The sequence below is a fragment of the Aquarana catesbeiana genome, linkage group LG09, assembly GCF_042186555.1.
Source record: "Aquarana catesbeiana isolate 2022-GZ linkage group LG09, ASM4218655v1, whole genome shotgun sequence".
NCBI lineage: Eukaryota > Metazoa > Chordata > Amphibia > Anura > Ranidae > Aquarana > Aquarana catesbeiana.
The window spans coordinates 317,041,553-317,060,594 of NC_133332.1; the positions used below are offsets into that span (position 1 = coordinate 317,041,553).

The window sequence follows — 19,042 nt, forward strand, 5'->3', positions numbered from 1 at the left end:
ACTCTCCGCCCTCCATCTTCATCTATTAGGAGGAGACACTTCCACTCCGGGGTCTATATACTGTATATATATATATATATATATATATATATATATATTTATTGTGTAATCAGAGAGACAACAAAGGAAATGACCATAAAGTGCCCCCCCTGACACACAGTGGTATCTCCCACCAGATCATCTCTGCAAGATAGTGGGAGGAACCACTGCGCTGGGGAGGGGGGGAGTCAGGTATTCCACTCACCCAGCTGGTCGATTACCTGCAAGTGGGACTCCAGAGATGTGATTCCAGGTATCCCCTCCCCCGTCACTGAGATCAGAGCTGACCCCACCGCACATGTCAGCCGGGGGCGTCCTAGCAACGTCCTAGCAACAAGGCAGCATGGGATGGTGCCACCTCTGGAAGTTTTTCAGTAAGGCTTCAGGAGGTACATAAATGACCGATACCAACCTACCTATACCAACCTACCTACACCAACCTACCTACAGCGATACCAACCTTCCTACACCTATACCAACCTACCTACACCGATACCAACCTAACTACACCTACCTACACCGATACCTACCTACACCTACACTGATACCAACCTACCTACACCGATACCAACCTACCTACACCTATACCAACATACCTACACCGATACCAACCTACCTACACCTATACCAACATACCTACACCGATACCAACCTACCTACACCGATACCAACATACCTACACCGATACCAACCTACCTACACCTATACCAACCTACCTATACCAACATACCTACACCGATACCAACCTACCTACACTGATACCAACCTTCCTACACCTATACCAACCTACCTACACCGATACCAACCTACCTATACCAACATACCTACACCGATACCAACCTACCTACACCGATACCAACCTACCTATACCAACATACCTACACCGATACCAACCTACCTACACTGATACCAACATAGCTACACCGATACCAACCTACCTACACCGATACCAACCTACCTACACCTATACCAACATACCTACACCGATACCAACCTACCTACACTGATACCAACCTACCTACACCGATACCAACCTACCTACACCTATACCAACCTACCTACACCAACCTACCTACCTACACCAATACCAACCTAGCTACACCGATACCAACCTACCTACACCTATACCAACCTACCTCCACTGATACCAACCTACCTACACCTATACCAACCTACCTCCACTGATACCAACCTACTTACACCGATACCAACCTACCTATACCAACCTACCTACACCGATACCAAAGACATTATTCAACTCTGGTCAGAGCTCCACGGTTTTGTCTACAGACACCACTCACCTACCTCTGGTAGCAGTGACTGAATCCCGTCCTCCCAGCTCTGACCAAAGTTATTCTATTCTTTTCTATCCTATTCTAATTTCTTCTATTCAAAATCTGAATTCTGGAAAACGGTTATATTTTATTTTATTCTATTCTTTTCCTTTGTTTATTCCCTTCTATTCATTTCTATTCTATTATTATATTTTCTACTTTATTCTTTTCTATTCTATTCCTTTCTATTCTATTTGAATTTCAGAAGATGGTTATATTTTTTTCTCTTCAGAAATTCTAATTTGAATTTATTCTATTCGAAATTAGAATTTCGGAAAACGGTTATATTGTTATAGTCTTTCTGTTTTATTTTATTCTTTCTCTTTCGGAAATTATATTTCGATTCGACAATTCAAATTCGATTAGATAAAAAGTATTTGAATTCGATTTGAAAATGATTTAAATTAGAATTTGGAAACTATTCGAATTGGAATTTCGTCTGAAATTTTGATTCGTTATTTTGGGTTCGTTTTATATACGTTACTAATGCAATTCAGAAATTCGGATGTATCCAAAAAAAATTTGTCTCTCTTTTTTTTTTTTGTCCCTTTATTTTTTTTTTTTGTTTAAATCGCTTTTAGGGCCAGTTTACACCACATGTATTCCAGTGCATTTTTTCTTTTTCCTGCATCAAAAACACATGGAAATTAGGTTATATGGTTTCCAATGGCATAGTTCAAACCAGTGCGGTCAGTTCCAGGGCTTTCCAGTTTCAGAAATGAAAAGTAGAACATGCTGCATTTTTCCTGCACTGGACTGTACTGGAACGCGGTAAAACGCAGCCAGTACAGTAAAAAAAAAAAAAAAAAAAAAAAGGGGGGGGGGGGGGAATCATGTGGAATGCACCCGGAAACATGTTAAAAACATGCATGCATAAACGCATCTGGAATGGATCTGGAGTGCATTTTTTTTGTTATGAATTAGCCTTCATTCCTTTTGCAAGGAATGTAAACATGCCTTGTAACTGAAATAAAGGATGACAGTTCCTCTTTATGGAGAGATTTAGGGTCTATAAGTGTGGGGGATCAGCAGAGCTGGGGGTTACTACAGAGCGGGGGATCAGCAGAGCTGGGGGTTACTACAGAGCGGGGGATCAGCAGAGCTGGGGGTTACTACAGAGCGGGGGATCAGCAGAGCTGGGGATTACTACAGAGCGGGGGATCAGCAGAGCTGGGGGCTACTACTGAGCAGGAGATCAGCAAAGCTGGGGGTTACTACTGAGTGGGGGGATCAGCAAAGCTGGGGGTACTACTGAGTGGGGGGATCAGCAAAGCTGGGGGTTACTACTGAGCAGGGGATCAGCAAAGCTGGGGGTTACTACTGAGTGGGGGGATCAGCAGAGCTGGGGGTTACTACTGAGCGGGGGATCAGCAGAGCTGGGGGTTACTACTGAGTGGGGGGATCAGCAGAGCTGGGGGTTACTACTGAGCGGGGGATCAGCAGAGCTGGGGGTTACTACTGAGTGGGGGATCAGCAGAGCTGGGGGTTACTACTGAGTGGGGGATCAGCAGAGCTGGGGGTTACTACTGAGTGGGGGGATCAGCAGAGCTGGGGGTTACTACTGAGCGGGGGATCAGCAGAGCTGGGGGTTACTACTGAGTGGGGGGATCAGCAGAGCTGGGGGTTACTACTGAGCGGGGGATCAGCAGAGCTGGGGGTTACTACTGAGCGGGGATCGGCAAAGCTGGGGGTTACTACTGAGTGGGGGATCAGCAGAGCTGGGGGTTACTACTGAGTGGGGGTTAAGCAGAGCTGGGCAATACAACTGAGCGGGGGATCAGCAGAGCTGGGGGTTACTACTGAGTGGGGGTTAAGCAGAGCTGGGCAATACAACTGAGCGGGGGATCAGCAGAGCTGGGGGTTATTACTGAGCAAGGGATTAGCAAAGCTGGGGGTTACTACTGAGGGGGGGATCAGCAAAGCTGGGGGTTACTACTGAGCGGGGGATCAGCAGAGCTGGGCAATACTACTGAGCAGGGGGATCAGCAAAGCTGGGGGTTACTACTGAGCAGGGGGATCAGCAAAGCTGGGGGATACTACTGAGCGGGGGATCAGCAAAGCTGGGGGATACTACTGAGCGGGGGATTAGCAGAGCTGGGGGTTACTACTGAGCGGGGGATCAGCAGAGCTGGGCATTACTACTGAGCTGGGGATCAGTAGAGCTGGGGGTTACTACTGAGCGGGGGATCAGCAGAGCTGGGGGTACTACTGAGCTGGGGATCAGCAGAGCTGGGGGTTACTACTGAGCGGGGGATCAGCAGAGCTGGGGGATACTACGGAGCAGGGGATCAGCAGAGCTGGGGGTTACTACTGAGCGGGGGATCTGCAAAGCTGGGGGATACTACTGAGCGGGGGGATCAGCAAAGCTGGGGGTTACTACTGGGCAGGGGATCAGCAGAGCTGGGGGGTTACTACTGAGTAGGGCACATTGACAGCTGGTGGTATATTTTTTTCAGGGGGCGCCAAGCAATGCCTCTGCTGACATAACACATATATGCGGCCCCCACTGGACTGGGTTTTTTTTCCGACAGGCCGTATGTATCAGTTTTTTTCTTTTTTGCTGGGAGCGCACCGCACAGCACGCTCCTAGCACAGAGACCGGGGGGTCTGTACTCCCCTACTAATCATCAGGACCCGGAACTCCTGCTTTCAGGTCACCTGATCTCTGAGGTAGCCTCTGATTGGTCACCACAGTGATCAGTCACTGTGAAGCCGCGCCCCCTCCCTGTGTTTCTCTCTCTCTGTCTGTGAATGGAGAGGAAAGATACATTGTAGCTTTCTCTTTCTCTGCAGAGGGGAAAGAAAAGTGTGTGTAAAAAATAAATAAAAATACCTGGATCAAGGTTTGATCTAGGTCAGTGCCAGGGTTAGTGTTTGGGTCAACTTCAGGGTCGAAGGTCAGGGTTAGTATATTTTGGGCAGATTTTTTTTTTTTTTTTTAAATTAGCGTCAGTGTGTTTTAGTTTTACTGTGGCAGAATGGCACGGCCGGGCAAAAAGCGACGTTATGTCCCGATTAAAAATCGCAGATCGCCGCCATTACTAGTAAAAAAATAATAAAAATGCCATAAAGCTATCCCCTATTTTGTAGCCGCTATAACTTTTGTGCAAACCAATCAATGCTTATTGCGATTTTTTTTTTTTTACCAAACGTGTCAAAAGTGTCCAATTTGTCCACCGCAATGTCGCAGTCCCGATAAAAAAAATCGCAGATCGCCGCCATTACTAGTAAGAAAAAAAAAATAATAAAAATACCATAAATCTATTCCCTATTTTGTGGCCGGTATAACTTTTGTGCAATCAATATACACTTATTGCGATTTTCTTTTTTTTTTTTTTTTTTTACCAAAAATGTGTCAAAAGTGTCCAATTTGTCCACCGCAATGTTGCAGTCCCGATAAAAAAAAAAAAACGCAGATCGCCGCCATTACTAGTAAAAAAAAAAAAAAAAAAGAAATATTAATAACAATGCCATAAATCTGTCCCCTATTTTGTAGACGCTATAACTTTTCCGCAAACCAAAACCAATCAATATGTGCTTATTGTGATTTTATTTTATTTTTTTTTTACCAAAAATGTGTTAAAAGTGTCCAATTTTCGCAGTCCCGATAAAAAATTGCAGATCGCCGCCATTACTAGTAAAAAAATAATAATGATAATAATAAAAATGCCATAAATCTATCCCCTATTTTGTAAACGCTATAACTTTTGCGCTTATTGCAATATATGTAGAAGAATACATATCGGCCTAAACTGAGGAAATTAGTTTTTTGAAAAAAAAAAAAAAAAGTGGTATTTTTATTATAGCAAAAAGTAAAAGTTGTGTATTTTTTCTCAAAATTGTCGCTGTTCTTTTGTTTATAGCGCAAAAAAAATAAATAAAAAAAAACGCAGAGGTGATCCAATACCACCAAAAGAAAGCTCTTATTTGTGGGGGGAAGAAAAGGACGCAAATTTCGTTTTGGGTACAGCGTCGCACGACCGCGCAAATTGTCAGGTAAAGCGACGCGGTGCCAAATTGTAAAAAAGTGCTCTGGTCAGGAAGGGGGTAAAATCTTCCCGGGGCTGAAGCGGTTAAATAAAACTTTTTTCTTTTTTTTTTTTACTGTTTTATATTTTCCTTTGATAATAAAGAAAAAAAATAAAAAAAAAAAATAAACAGGAAATCTCCAGTACCATTTACCATCAAATGAAAGCCCAATTTGTCCTAAAAAAAAAGGTATAATTCACCTGGATGCACAAAGTAGCTGTGATGATACGCTATATTATCAAAAGTATTGGGACGCCTGCCTTTACATGAACTTTAACCTCTTCTTTTACCCCCCCCCCCTCTTCCTGACCAGAGCACTTTTTGCGCTTCGGCACTGCGTCGCTTTAACTGACAATTGCGCGGGTCGTGCGACGTTGCACCAAAACAAAATTGACGTTGTTTTTTTTTCCCCATAAATAGAGCTTTCTTTTGGTGGTATTTGATCGCCTCTGCGTTTTTTTTTTTTGGCGCTATAGACAAAAAAAAGAGCGACAAATTTGAAAAAAAAAGCAATATTTTTTACTTTTTGCTATAATAAATATCCCCCAAAAATATATAAAAAAAAAATAATTTTTTCCTCAGTTTAGGCCGATATGTATTTTTCTACATATTTTTGGTAAAAAAAATCGCAATAAGCGTATATTGATTGGTTTGCGCAAAAGTTATAGCGTCTACAAAATAGGGGATTGATTTATGGTATTTTTATTATAATTTTTTAAAAAATTTATTAGTAATGGCGGCAATCTGCGATTTTTTTTTTATCGTGACTGCGACATTATGGCGGACACATCGGACACTTTTGACACTATTTTGGGACGGGTGTGATTTATACAGCGATCAGTGCTAATAAAAATGCACTGATTACTGTGTAAATGACACTGGCAGGGAAGGAGGTTAACCACTAGGGGGGTGATCAAGGGGTTAAGTGTGTCCTAGGGAGTGATTCTAACTGTGGGGGGGGGGGATGGGCTTCAACTCATATGACAGTGATCACGGCTCCCGATCACAGGGAGCAGTAGATCTTTGTCATGTCACTGGGCAGAACAGGGAAATGCCTTGTTTACATAGGCATCTCCCCGTTCTGCCTCTCCGTCTCACGTTCGCGGTGCCGCCGGCAAAGATTGAGCTTGCGGGACCTGTGGGCACGCTCCCCCCGCGCTTGCGCCCGCAAGGCGGCAAATTCAAAGGAACGTACAGGTGCGCCCATTTGCCTGTAGGAGCCATTCTGTCGACGTATATCTGTGTGCGGCGGTCGGCAAGTGGTTAATGGCATCCCAGTCTTAGTCCGTAGGGTTCAATATTGAGTATGCCCCGCCCTTTGCAGCTATAACAGCTTCACCTCTTCTGGGAAGGCCGTCCACAAGGTTTAGGAGGGTGTCTATGGGAATGTTTGACCATTCTTCCAGAAGAGCATTTTTGAGGTCAGGTGCTGATGTTGGACGAGAAGGCCTGGCTTGCAGTCTCCGCTCCTAATTCATCACAGAGGTGTTCTATCGGGGGTGGAGGTCAGGACTCTGTGTAGGCCAGTCAAGTTCCTCCACCCCAAACTCGCTCATCCATGTCTTTATGGACCTTGTTTTGTGCAGTGGTCCAAATCATTTGGTTGGAGGGGGGATTAACGTGTAGGGGTTGTTTTTCAGGGGTTGGGTTTGGCCCCTTAGTTCCAGTGAAGGGAACTCTTAAGGCGTCAGCTTACCAAGACATTTTGGACAATTTCATGGCACGTTCCTCCACCCCAAAGTCGCTCATCCATGTCTTTATGGACCTTGCTTTGTGCCCTGGTGGGCAGTCGTGTTGGAACAGGAAGGGACCGTCCCCAAACTGTTCCCACAAAGTTGGGAGCATGAAATTGTCCAAAATGTCTTGGTATGCTGACGCCCTAAGAGTTCCCTTCACTGGAACTAAGGGGGTCAAGCCCAACCCCTGAAAAACAACCCCCCACCATAACCCCCCTCCACCAAATGGTTTGGTCCAGTGCACAAAGCAAGGTCCATAAAGACATGGAAGAGCGAGTTTGGGGTGGAGGAACTTGACTGGCCTTCACTGAGATCTGGTTATATTTAGAGGTAATAGGTTGCCCTCCCGTATTAATGCGCGGGCATTGACATGCCTTGTCTCGGCACCGCTTAAGTTCCGGGCTTCTGGGAATTTCTGTGTCGGAATGCGTCTAAATGGGTAGACTTTCCTTCCATCAATCTGTAAACCTCCATATTAATATAATGAGGCTTTGCATCCAGTGTATAGATTCCCTATGTCACTGCCACCCCGGGTCCCTCCCCCCACCTGTTTTAAAGGCTCAGCATTCAATCTGTGGTAATCCCGTGGTGGAGGGAGGGAAGAGCGAGGGAGCTCAGGAAACCCAGCTGGATCTGGGCATTGGTGGCAGGGGGCAGCGAGCGATGGAGAGGAAACTGCACCCCTATTATCACCAGGTGAGACCCCCCCCACCCCCCCTCCACCCAACACTTCTCAGACACCCCACGTCTTTTTCCTAGAGGACATTATTATAATGCATTTACACTTTGTGATTATCATCTACAGAGCTGCTGTACATCTGTCCATCCTCTAATCTCTCTTATGTACCTTCTCCTTTCCAGCCCAGAAGAGAGGAAGGGGAGAGTTAGAATGCCGGAGGAGCAATAAGGCAAACAGTCTGGTGGATAGAAGCCGTCAGACGTTGATGATTGTCTACGGTTTGTCGAAAGTCCACGGTCCCTTTTAGTAAGGAGGATGTCGGAGACGGAGGAAAATGGAAAAGGTAGGTGTGGGTCATTGGGTCAGTGACATAGAAGATATGGTGGGAGGTCGAACAACTATCTTGCGGAAAGGAAATCCCTTTAAGATATAGAGAAACGCTAAGTCATTTTTTTTTTTCTCCACCAAAAACCACTTAGCTCAGCAGTGTGTGATTGATTGACAAGTACGGGAAGATTAAGGGATAGAATAGTATAATGTGTTTCTGCTTCTGTCTCGTGACTTGCACTGACCAGTTTGTAGAACAACGTGACTCGTTTTAAGGTAAATGTGAAGTCTTTAAAAGCTCAAAACTCCATAATTGCAAGATAACCCCCTCAGAATTTGTAAAAATCTTCAGTATGCATACTTTAGATCCAGGGGTCTTCAACATGGTCATGTGATGAGCCAGGTCTTTCTTCTTCTCGTTTGGCCTTGGCACTGGGCCGTTCTTTCTGCACAGAATTGACAATTAAGTGTAATTCTGTTCAACAGTACTCTGTAAACCCAAGCTGTATGATGATGAACCAACAGGGTGGCATGTCCGTGGCGCCCTGGTCATCATGTAACCCAGGAGTGGTTGGCAATAAATGGTGGAGGAGGACTTGGAGAGCAGTGCTAGAGCATGGAGAAGATGAGTAGTGCCTAGACCAGGCTTTCCCAACTAGGGTTCCTTCAGAGATTGCTAGGGGTTCCTTGAGAAGAGATTCATGCCCCTCAGATATGTAACCACTGACACCAATGATCTTGGTGTCTTCTTCTCAGTTTCAAGGGTTGATAAAAAAAGTTGATGAATACCATAGAAGCCATGTGATCCTTAGCTTGCATTGATGATGGCCAGAATTTTTAACACTCTGCAACATACACACTTTATATCCATGGGTTTTCTACATGGTCATATGATGAGCCAGTTCTTTCTTCTTCTTGCCTTTCCTTGGCACTGGGCCATTCTTACTGCTGCACAGAACTTCAGTCACATAAGGGATGATTTACTAAAACTGGAGAGTGCAAAATCTGGAGCAGCTGTGCATTGTAACCTCAGCTTCAAACTCCAGCTTGTTCAATTAGGCTTTGACTTTAAAACCTGGAGGCTGATTGATTTCTTTGCAGAGCTGCACCAGATCTTGAACTCTCTAGTTTTAGTAAATCAACCCCACTGTGACGATCAAGTGCCATTCTGTTCAACAGTACTGTGTGAACCCAAGCTGTGTGGTGATGCACCAGCAGGGTGCCATATCCTTGATACCCTCAGGAGAGGTTGGCAATGAGTGGTGAAGGAGGACTTGGACAGCAGTGCTAGAGCATGGAGAGTATGAGTAGTACCTAGACCAGCCTTTCCCAACTTGGGTTCCTCCAGAGATCGCTAGGGGTTTCTTGAGAAGAGATTGTTCCACAGATATGTAAACACTGATACCAATGATCTCTTGGTGTCTTCTTCTCGGTGTCTACCAAAATAAGAAGCACATTCTCACTCACAAAATTGATAAAACCTGGCCTTTATACCATAGAAGCCATGAGATCCTTAGCTTGCATTGATGATGGCCAGAATTTTTAACACTCTGCAACATACACACCTTATATCCAGGGGTCTTCTACATGGTCATATGACAAGCCAGGTCTTTCTTCTTCTTGTTTGGCCTTGGCACTGGGCCGTTCTTACTGCTGCACAGAACTACAGCCACATAGGGGATGTTTTGCTAAAACTGGAGAGTGCAAAATCTGGTGCAGCTGTGCATGGTAGCCAATCAGCTTCTAACTCCAGCCTATTCAGTTCAGCTTTGATTTTAAAACCTGGAAGCTGATTGGTTTCTATGCAGAGCTGCACCAGATCTTGCACTCTCCAGTTTTAGTAAATCAACCCAACTGTGAAGATCAAGTGCCATTCTGTTCAACAGTACTCTGTGAACCAAAGGCTGTATAATGTTGCATCAACAGGGTGCCATAACCATTATACCCTGGGCATGATGTAACCTAGGAGAGGTTGGCAATGAGTGGTGGAAGAGGACTTGGAGAGCAGTGCTAGAGCATAGAGAGGATAAGTAGTGCCCAGACCAGCCTTTCCCATCTAGGGTTCCTCCAGAGATCGCTAGGGGTTCCTTATGAAGAGATTCATGCCCCTCAGATATGTAACCACTGACACCAATGATCTTGGTGTCTTCTTCCCAGAGACTACCTAAGTAAGAAGCATTCTTCTCACTGACCACCACCCTAGTCCAGTGGTTGCCAACCTTTTGGACCTCACAGACAACTAAACTCACAATTTTGAATCCCACGGACCACCAAGATAAATTTTACATGCCTTATACACACAATGCTCTGGCTCTCTGCTCCCCCTCCCCCCACTGCACACACTGCTGATTCATCATTTGATCTCACCTCCTTATCCAGACATGTGCTCAAGCTCTGTGCTCCTTCCCACAGTCTGTGATCAGTGCTGTCATTGGAAGTCCCCTCCTTCTTCACCTCCCGCCTGTCAGCGTGCATTGAGAACAACACTTGAAACATTGGGCGGTATACATCTGCCATAATGTTGATTTGTGCCAGAACCCCTGGGGACCACCAAAATTTTCTTGTGGGCCGTCAGTAGACCAGCCTTTCCCAACTAGGGTTACTCCAGAGATCGCTAGGGGTTCCTTGAGAAGAGAACAATTAATGCCCCTCAGATACTGTATGTAACCGCTGACACCAATGATCTTGGTGTCTTCTTCTCAGTGACTACCAAAGTAAGAAGCACCCTTCTCACTGACCACCACCCTAGTCTACCATGAGCTAACGATGTAATTAATGGCAGAGGTCCCCTGACACCTGAACATTTTTTCAAGGTTTGATAAAAAAAGCTGATAAATCCTGGTCCTGGTTATACCATAGAAGCCATGCAATCCTTAGCGTGCATTGACGAGGGCAGAATTTTTTAAAATCTGCAGCATACACACCTTATATCCAGGGGTCTTCTACATGGTCATGTGATGATCCTGGTCTTTCTTCTTCTTGTGTTGTCTTGGCACTGGGTCGTTCTTACTGCTGCACAGAACTGCAGTCACATAGATGATCAAGTGCCATCCTATTCGAGAGTAATTTGTGAACCCAAACTGTAGGGTGCCATGTCCGTGACACCCTGGGCATCATGTAACCCAGGAGCGGTTGGCAATGAGCGGTGGAGGAGGACTTGGAGAGCAGTGCTGGCGCATGGAGAGGATGAGTAGTGCCTAGACCTGCCTTTGCCAACTAGGGTTCCTCCAAAGATCGCTAGGGGTTCCTTGAGAAGAGATTCATGCCCCTCAGATATGTAACCACTGACACCAATGAGCTTGGTGTCTTCTTCTCAGTGACTACCAAAGTAAGAAGCATCCTTCCCACTGATCACCATTCTAGTCTACCACGAGCTATAGATGTAATTATTGGCAGGGGTTCCCTGATGCCCAAACGTTATTTCAAGGGTTCCTTCATATTTCATATCTTGATCTTTATGACACCATAAAAATCCCACTTCCATACTTCTATATCTGTATATACTTCGAAATTGGGATGTGGTATCTATTTAATATTGTTGCCTCACCAGTCCGGTTATCCATTGTATTGGTTCCTCCATATTAGTTGATGTACATTTTATTGTAAAAAACCCAATAAATATTTTTGTGATAAAAAAAAAGTTGATAAATCCAGGCCCTTATACCAGTGATGTGATCCTTAGCTCCTTAGCTTGCATTGATGATAACCAGCAATCTAGAGGCAGCTGTATACCAGTTGGAAGAAATGTCACATTTCTTTCAGGCTGTATCCGTAATGAGAACCAGCAGTTCAAACAAGCCTGAAACAGCTGTACGTTTTTTGTTTTTTTTTTGAGTTGGCCCACCCTCTGCAGCTGTAACAGCTGCAACTCTTCTGGTAAGGCTGTCCACAAGGTTTAGGAGTGTGTCTATGAGAATGTTGGACCATTCTTCCAGAAGTGCATTTTGGACGTCAGGCATTGATGTTGGACGATAAGACCTGGCTTGCAGTCTCTAATTCATCCCAAAGGTGTTCTATCGGGTTGAGGTCAGGACTCTGTGCAGGCCAGTCAAGTTCCTCTACCCCAAACTCGCTCATTCATGTCTTTATGGACCTTGCTTTGTGCACTAGTGCCCAGTCTTGTTGGAACAGAGAGGGGCCATCCTCAAAGTTGGGAGCATGGAATTGTCCAAAATGTCTTGGTATGCAGACACCTTAAGAGTTCCCTTCAGTGGAACTAAGAGGCCAAGCCCAACCCCTGAAAAACAACCCCACATCATAATTCCCCCTCCACCAAATGATTTGGACCAGTGCACAAAGCAAGGTCCATAAAGACATGGATGAGCGAATTTGGGGTGGAGGAACTTAACTGACCTGCACATAGTCGTGACCTCAACCCGATAGAACACCTTTGGGATGAATTAGAGCAGAGACTGCGAGCCAGACCACCTTGTCCAATATCAGTGCCCGACCTTACAAATGCGCTTCTGGAAGAATGGTCAAACATTCCCATAGACACACTCCTAAACCTTGTGGCCAGCTTTCCCAGAAGAGTTGAAGCTGTTATAGCTGCAAAGTTGGGCCAACTCAATATTGAACCCTATAGACTGGGATGCCATTGAAGTTCGTGTGCGTCTAAAGGCAGGTGTCCCAATACTTTTGATAATATAGTGCACAGTAGGTTGAGGCGGCAAGCATTGGAAAGTAAATGGATGTGGGGCCAAAAGGAGAGTTCAGAGTTCAGGGTTACACCTAGAACCTTTGAGCCATTGATCTTGACAGAGAAGTCAGAGGAAGGAGCATGTGGGGGAGTAAATATTATGAGCTCGGTTTTGGATAGATTGATCTTAAGGAAATGTTGTGACATCCAGACCGATATGTCTGTTAGTAAATTAGTGATATGTGAGGAGACTGAAGGAGTAGGCTGAGGGGTAGAGAGATGGATTTGGGTTTCATCAGCGTAGAAATGGTATTGGAAGCCATGGGAGACTATCAGTTGACCCGGGGAGGAAGTGTAGATAGAGAATAGGAGAGGTCCAAGAACAGAACCTTGGGGGGCCCTGACGGAGAAAAGAAGAGGAGGGGAAGAAGTAGAATTGTAAGTGACACTGAACATGCGGTGGGATAGTTAGGATGTGAGCCAGCGAAGAGCACAGTTTTTTCAAGACCACGGGAGTAAAGTTTTTTGAGGAGGAAGGGGTGGTCCACCCTGTCAAACACAGCCGAAAGGTCCAGGAGTAGGAGTACAGAATAGTGTCCATTGGTTTTTGCTGTTAGTAAATCCTTTGTGAGTTTTAGGAGAGCAGTTTCTGTGTAGTGTTGAGGGGGAAATCTAGACTGAAAGGGATTAAGAAGGTTATTCTTAATGAGGTGGCCACTAAGTTGGTTGTTGACCAGGATAATTTCAAAAAAATCTTCCAATTAGATTATATGTGCATTTACCATAGTCTATACATGTTTTTTTGCTTGTAAAGTCCTCCTTTGTATAGACATCCAAATGCCCTGAGACTGCTGCTGGGTGGCGCCATCTTGGATGGGGCTATAATATGCAAGGAGGGGGCTGTGTTAGGGAATCGGCTCTTCCTGGAGCAGTCAAATTTTCTATCAGGTTTAGAGGGACACTAAACCTGATAGACCCCTGAAGGGTTCATGATGTTTCTATGCTGTATATTCTTCTCTTTCTGCTATAACTATGCATCACTCATGGTCATGAGATTGTGGTTGTACGTACTTATTTTTATCAGTAGAAATGTTCCTGCTAGAACACTCTAAATTGTAAACATTGCTGGAATGTATCGTCTGATGTTAACTCTTGTTCAGACCAGTTTCAAAAGGTCTACCTTTTTTTAACTTTAAATGTATATAAGCTTGGGATTTTCCCCTGAATAAACTGAACATGTTTCGACCTCATCTTGTCTTTGGAGTCATTATGTGCTCCCGAAGCTCCGTTCGGGAGTTGCTCAGCCGTCCGGTTCTGAAAGTCCCCAACAACCCTCATTGGCTTATAGCCCTGTCTCTGTAGATGATCACCCTTGCATACCAATAGTCACATTGAAAGCCCTAATTGGAAGGTTCTTATTACGAATATAGTACAAATAGATATGCCCAAAGATGGGCTAATATTATTATGTCATTTTCCTACAGGGCCCGCGCCGCCGTACTGCAGTGAAGAGGCGGAGCCGTTTATGGAAACAGCGGAGGCGGTCCTGACTTGTTGGCGATATTCCATGGATGGAGTGGTGATGAATGGAACTGATACACTAAATTCAACCGCTAGCTCCCAGGCTCACAAGAAACGCCAGCACTACAGCAAGCATAAAAACCAAGGAGGCGGTGGAGTGCACCGCAGCCCAAGGGCTCTCTTCTGTTTGTACCTCAACAACCCCATACGCAGAGCCTGCATCAGCATTGTGGAGTGGAAGTATCCTTTAGAATGTAGTTATGCTTAACTAGATAAACATAGGTGGTTGGACTATACCCAGGGGATAGTTCAGACAGATCTCCCAATCCCAATAAACATATAACATAAAAAGAAAGAGAAAAGAGGAAAACCTCTTTCTCCAAAGCAAATGGGATTTTGCAAGGAAATACGATGTCCATCAATAGTAGGTAAAGATCAATCAAGTTGATAAAAATATACAAATTTTATTTAAATATAATTAAAATATATAACAAAAATGGACATTTTAAGAAAATATGACCATCCAGTAGTATATTTCAGAATTCATACGTGACTATCAGCCAACATGTTTCGCAAAGAACTTTTCGCTTCATCAGGGCTAAAAGCATCCTGCAGCCATCCATCGCGACGGGCAGAAATATAAGCTACGCTTAGGCTTCTTCTTCCCTCTTTCTCACTAGGGTACGGGTTTTACCAGATTTCTGCCCTTAATTGTGTGGTCCAGTCCTCCTATTGGTATTGTCCTTTTGGGATCTGGCACCCAGGGATAATCTGCACCAGTTGGTTCAACAGATGACACCTGGCGAATGGTGGTGATTGCTCTGTTCTTTTGACCTTTATTAGTAGTTAATATGAATCAGTGATATCGTGTCTAGCCCTGATGAAGCGAAAAGTTCTTTGCGAAACATGTTGGCTGATAGTCACGTATGAATTCTGAAATATACTACTGGATGGTCATATTTTCTTAAAATGTCAATTTTTGTTATATATTTTAATTATATTTAAATAAAATTTGTATATTTTTATCAACTTGATTGATCTTTACCTACTATTGATGGACATCGTATTTCCTTGCAAAATCCCATTTGCTTTGGAGAAAGAGGTTTTCCTCTTTTCTCTTTCTTTTTATGTTATGCTTAACTAAATGAAAGTCCATCCAAAATGAAAATTTTGGTTGTAGACGGGAGTCTGGTAGACTCAGTCAACCCCTAAAGCGTGACAATGGCGATACAGAAAAAGTGGAACCTCAGGTCCCCTTGTCCTACACAGCAGATTTGGGTGCTAACCCAGGAGCCTATCTCTACTTCTTGTGCCATATCAATAATAAAGAGAAGGCCCCACACCAATGACATCACTGGATAAAACTTTTTCAGCCACAGCCAGCCAGTGGCAAGTCTTTATCCAGGAGTCACCCTACTGACATGTTTCGCTCTGATAAGCTTAATCATAGTTTAGTTTATCCAAAATAGATATTTTAGTTGTAGACGGGAGTCTGGTGGACTAAGTCAGCCCCTGGCCCATGACAGTAGCACCGCTTCAAACACTCAACTCACCTTGTTCTCAACTCTCAACATTCAACTCACCTAGGCCAAAAAGCTTCAAACACTCAACTCACCTTGTTCTCAACTCTCAACATTCAACTCACCTAGGCCAAAAAGCTTCAAACACTCAACTCACCTTGTCCTTCACAGCAGTGTTGGGTGCCGACCCGAGAGCCTGCCTCCACTCCTAGTGCCGTAACAGTGATGAAGAGAAGGTCATACATCAGTGACCTCTCTGGATTAAACTTTCTTCAGCCACAACTGGCCAGCGTCAAATCCCTATCTTGGAGCTGCCCACTGATGTGTTTCATGGTCAGTTAATCATAGTTAAGCCCATCAGGGCAAAAGCACGTCATTAAGGGGGTTGGCCACAGGGCAGGGACTTGCCAAGTAAAGTTTTATCCAGTGACATTGTTGTATGACTTTCTCTTTGTCAGTGGTGTCTCTCTGCCATAAATTCTGACTCCTGCACACTGGGGAGTTTTAGGTGTTCTTGCCCACCTTTGTGTGTTCAAGCATCTCCTAACATAATCTTCATACTATAAAATACATTAAAAATTTAACAAGAGAAAGTTGGAATGGCCATAGACATCGAGTGCAGAGGTCTCACCAACAGTGTCTTTGGGAGATCTATGACGTTGTTAGATGGTTTACCTCTCCTCCAAAAACGAAAATCTCAGCTTTGGGTGGACTGAGCAAAAAAGTGCATGAGGTTATCTTTATGGTATTGCTATCTTGAAGTATCGATGTTGATGTACAGTGCCTTGAAAAAGTATTCATACCCCCCCTGAAATTTTCCACATTCTGTCATGTTACGACCAAAAACGTAAATGTATTTTATTGGGATTTTATATCATAGACCGACACAAAGTGGCACATAACTGTGAAGTGGGGGTTCAAGGGGTATGAATACTTTTTTCAAGGCACTGTAAATGATCTGGTCTCCAGACAGGCAACTTCTACACTCCAGAGGGTCTCCGTGGTCTCCTCGTCTTTCAGTGTAATGTAACAAAAATGGAAACTGAAGCTTCACAGCACTGCTATAAAGTCTAGATACAACTTAATTCCAATAAAAGTGAGGGAGACAATCCAAAAAGCATCCAACGCATTTTGGGGGTCCCCCCAAAATGTGTTGGATACTCTTTGGGTCGTGCCCCTGACTTTTATTAAAATAAAGTTGTATCCGGTCTCGCAGTCTCCGCTCTAATTCATCCCAAAGGTGTTCTATCGGGTTGAGGTCAGGACAGTCAAGTTCCTCCACCCCAAACTCGCTCATCCTTGTCTTTATGGACCTTGCTTTGTGCACTGGTGGGCAGTCATGTTGGAACAGGAAGGGGCCGTCCCCAAACTGTTCCCACAAAGTTGGGAGCATGCAATTGGCCAAAATGTCTTGTTATGCTGACGCCTTAAGAGTTCCCTTCACCGTAACTAAGGGGCCAAGCCCAACCCCTGAAAAACAACCCCCACACCATAATCCCCCTTCCACCAAATGATTTGGACCAGTGCACAAAGCAAGGTCCATAAAGACATGGATCAGTGAGTTTGGGGTGGAGGAGCTTGACTGACCTCAACCCCATTGAACACCTTTTGGGATGAATTACAGCGGAGACTGCGAGCCAGGCCTTCTCTTCCAACATCAGTGCCTGACCTCACAAATGCTCTTCTGGAAGAATGGTCAAACATTCCCATAGACACACTCCTAAACCTTGTGGACAACCTTCCCAGAAGAGTTGAAGCTCTTATAGCTGCAAAAGGGCGGAGCCAACTCAATGTTGAACCCTACGGACTAAGACTGGGATGCCATTAAAGGTCACGTGCGTGTAAAGGCAGGTGTCCCAATATTTTTGACAATATAGCGTATTTGCAAATTGGCTTCCCACGATTCCAGACACAGGGGTCAAAAATACAGAGGAAAACCATTCCCTGGGCTTTACTAAATAAGAGACAACCTGATTTGTGTCTTATCCTGCTGCTAATTTTCTCGATGAATGTCCCTATTGTCTTTACATACGGGGGTTGTGCAATTTCACCTTTTCAGTTTCATATTCATGCGTTCAATTTTTGTTTCCTTAAAACTTGAACTCAGACCTTTCGATATCCTTATCCTCATGACTATCTTTGCCAACTGTGTGGCGCTGGGTGTCTACATTCCTTTTCCTGAAGATGACTCCAACATAGCCAACCACAACCTGGTAAGCAGAGTGGAAGTGCCATTGTGTGATGGACGCAAATGTGGGTGTGGGTGCAAATGTAGATCTGTCGCTTTATATCTCCTTTTGTTAATGGAGCTCCAGCATGGATACCTAGGAGCAGGTCCATTGCCAGCTAGCTCATGCCTCAGCTCAGGCAGTCCTTCTAGCTACCCGGTGTTGATTGACAGTTTTTTTTTTCGTAATGTAAATGTCAAAAGGTTCTTATTTTTTTTTTAGTCTAGCTGACTTGGATATTGCAAGATGCAAAAAACCTAAATCAGAAATCTTGTTCTCACCATTCACCCTTACATGTGTGAACCTTCTAGAAAAAACATTGCTACCCCCCTGCCCTTCCCTGCTTTGCTATTCTCTGTCTCCAAGGCAATTTTTCACCTAATAAAGTATACTAACTGAATTCATAGCACTCATATAGAGCGGGGGTTTCCAAACCTTCTAAATGAAGGGCCAGTTTACTGTCCTTCGGACTTTAGGGGGGCTGGACTGTGGCCAGTGGGAGTAGAAAATGTCCCATCATTGGTATCATTGGGAGGAATAGTGCCCCATCATTGGTATCAGTGGGAGGAATAGTGTCCCATCATTGGTATCATTGGGAGGAATAGTGCCCCATCATTGGTATCAGTGGGAGGAATAGTGTCCCATCATTGGTATCATTGGGAGGAATAGTGCCCCATCATTGGTGTCAGTGTGAGGAATAGTGCCCCATCATTGGTATCAGTGGGAGGAATAGTGCCCCATCATTGGTGTCAGTGGGAGGAATAGTGTCCCATCATTGGTATCATTGGGAGGAATAGTGCCCCATCATTGGTATCAGTGGGAGGAATAGTGTCCCATCATTGGTATCATTGGGAGGAATAGTGTCCCATCATTGGTATCAGTGGGGGGAATAGTGCCCCATCATTGGTGTCAGTGGGAGGAATAGTGCCCCATCATTGGTATCAGTGGGAGGAATAGAGTCCCATCATTGGTATCAGTGGGAGGAATAGT

General features: G+C 44.5%; 1 protein-coding gene across 5 annotated transcripts in view; it reads left to right on the plus strand.

Moving 5' to 3' along the window:
• Window positions 1–177: 177 nt before the first annotated feature.
• Window positions 178–19,042, plus strand: part of CACNA1F (calcium voltage-gated channel subunit alpha1 F) — a gene marked incomplete at its 3' end in the record, with an annotated part of 158,349 nt that continues 139,484 nt past the window's right edge. For 2 of the 5 annotated variants that reach the window (XM_073600740.1, XM_073600744.1), the window contains 4 exon segments: window positions 7,566–7,834; window positions 8,000–8,160; window positions 14,268–14,544; window positions 17,932–18,037. In XM_073600740.1, the coding sequence (XP_073456841.1) occupies window positions 8,133–8,160; window positions 14,268–14,544; window positions 17,932–18,037 (411 nt within the window). 5 annotated transcript variants of the gene reach the window in all.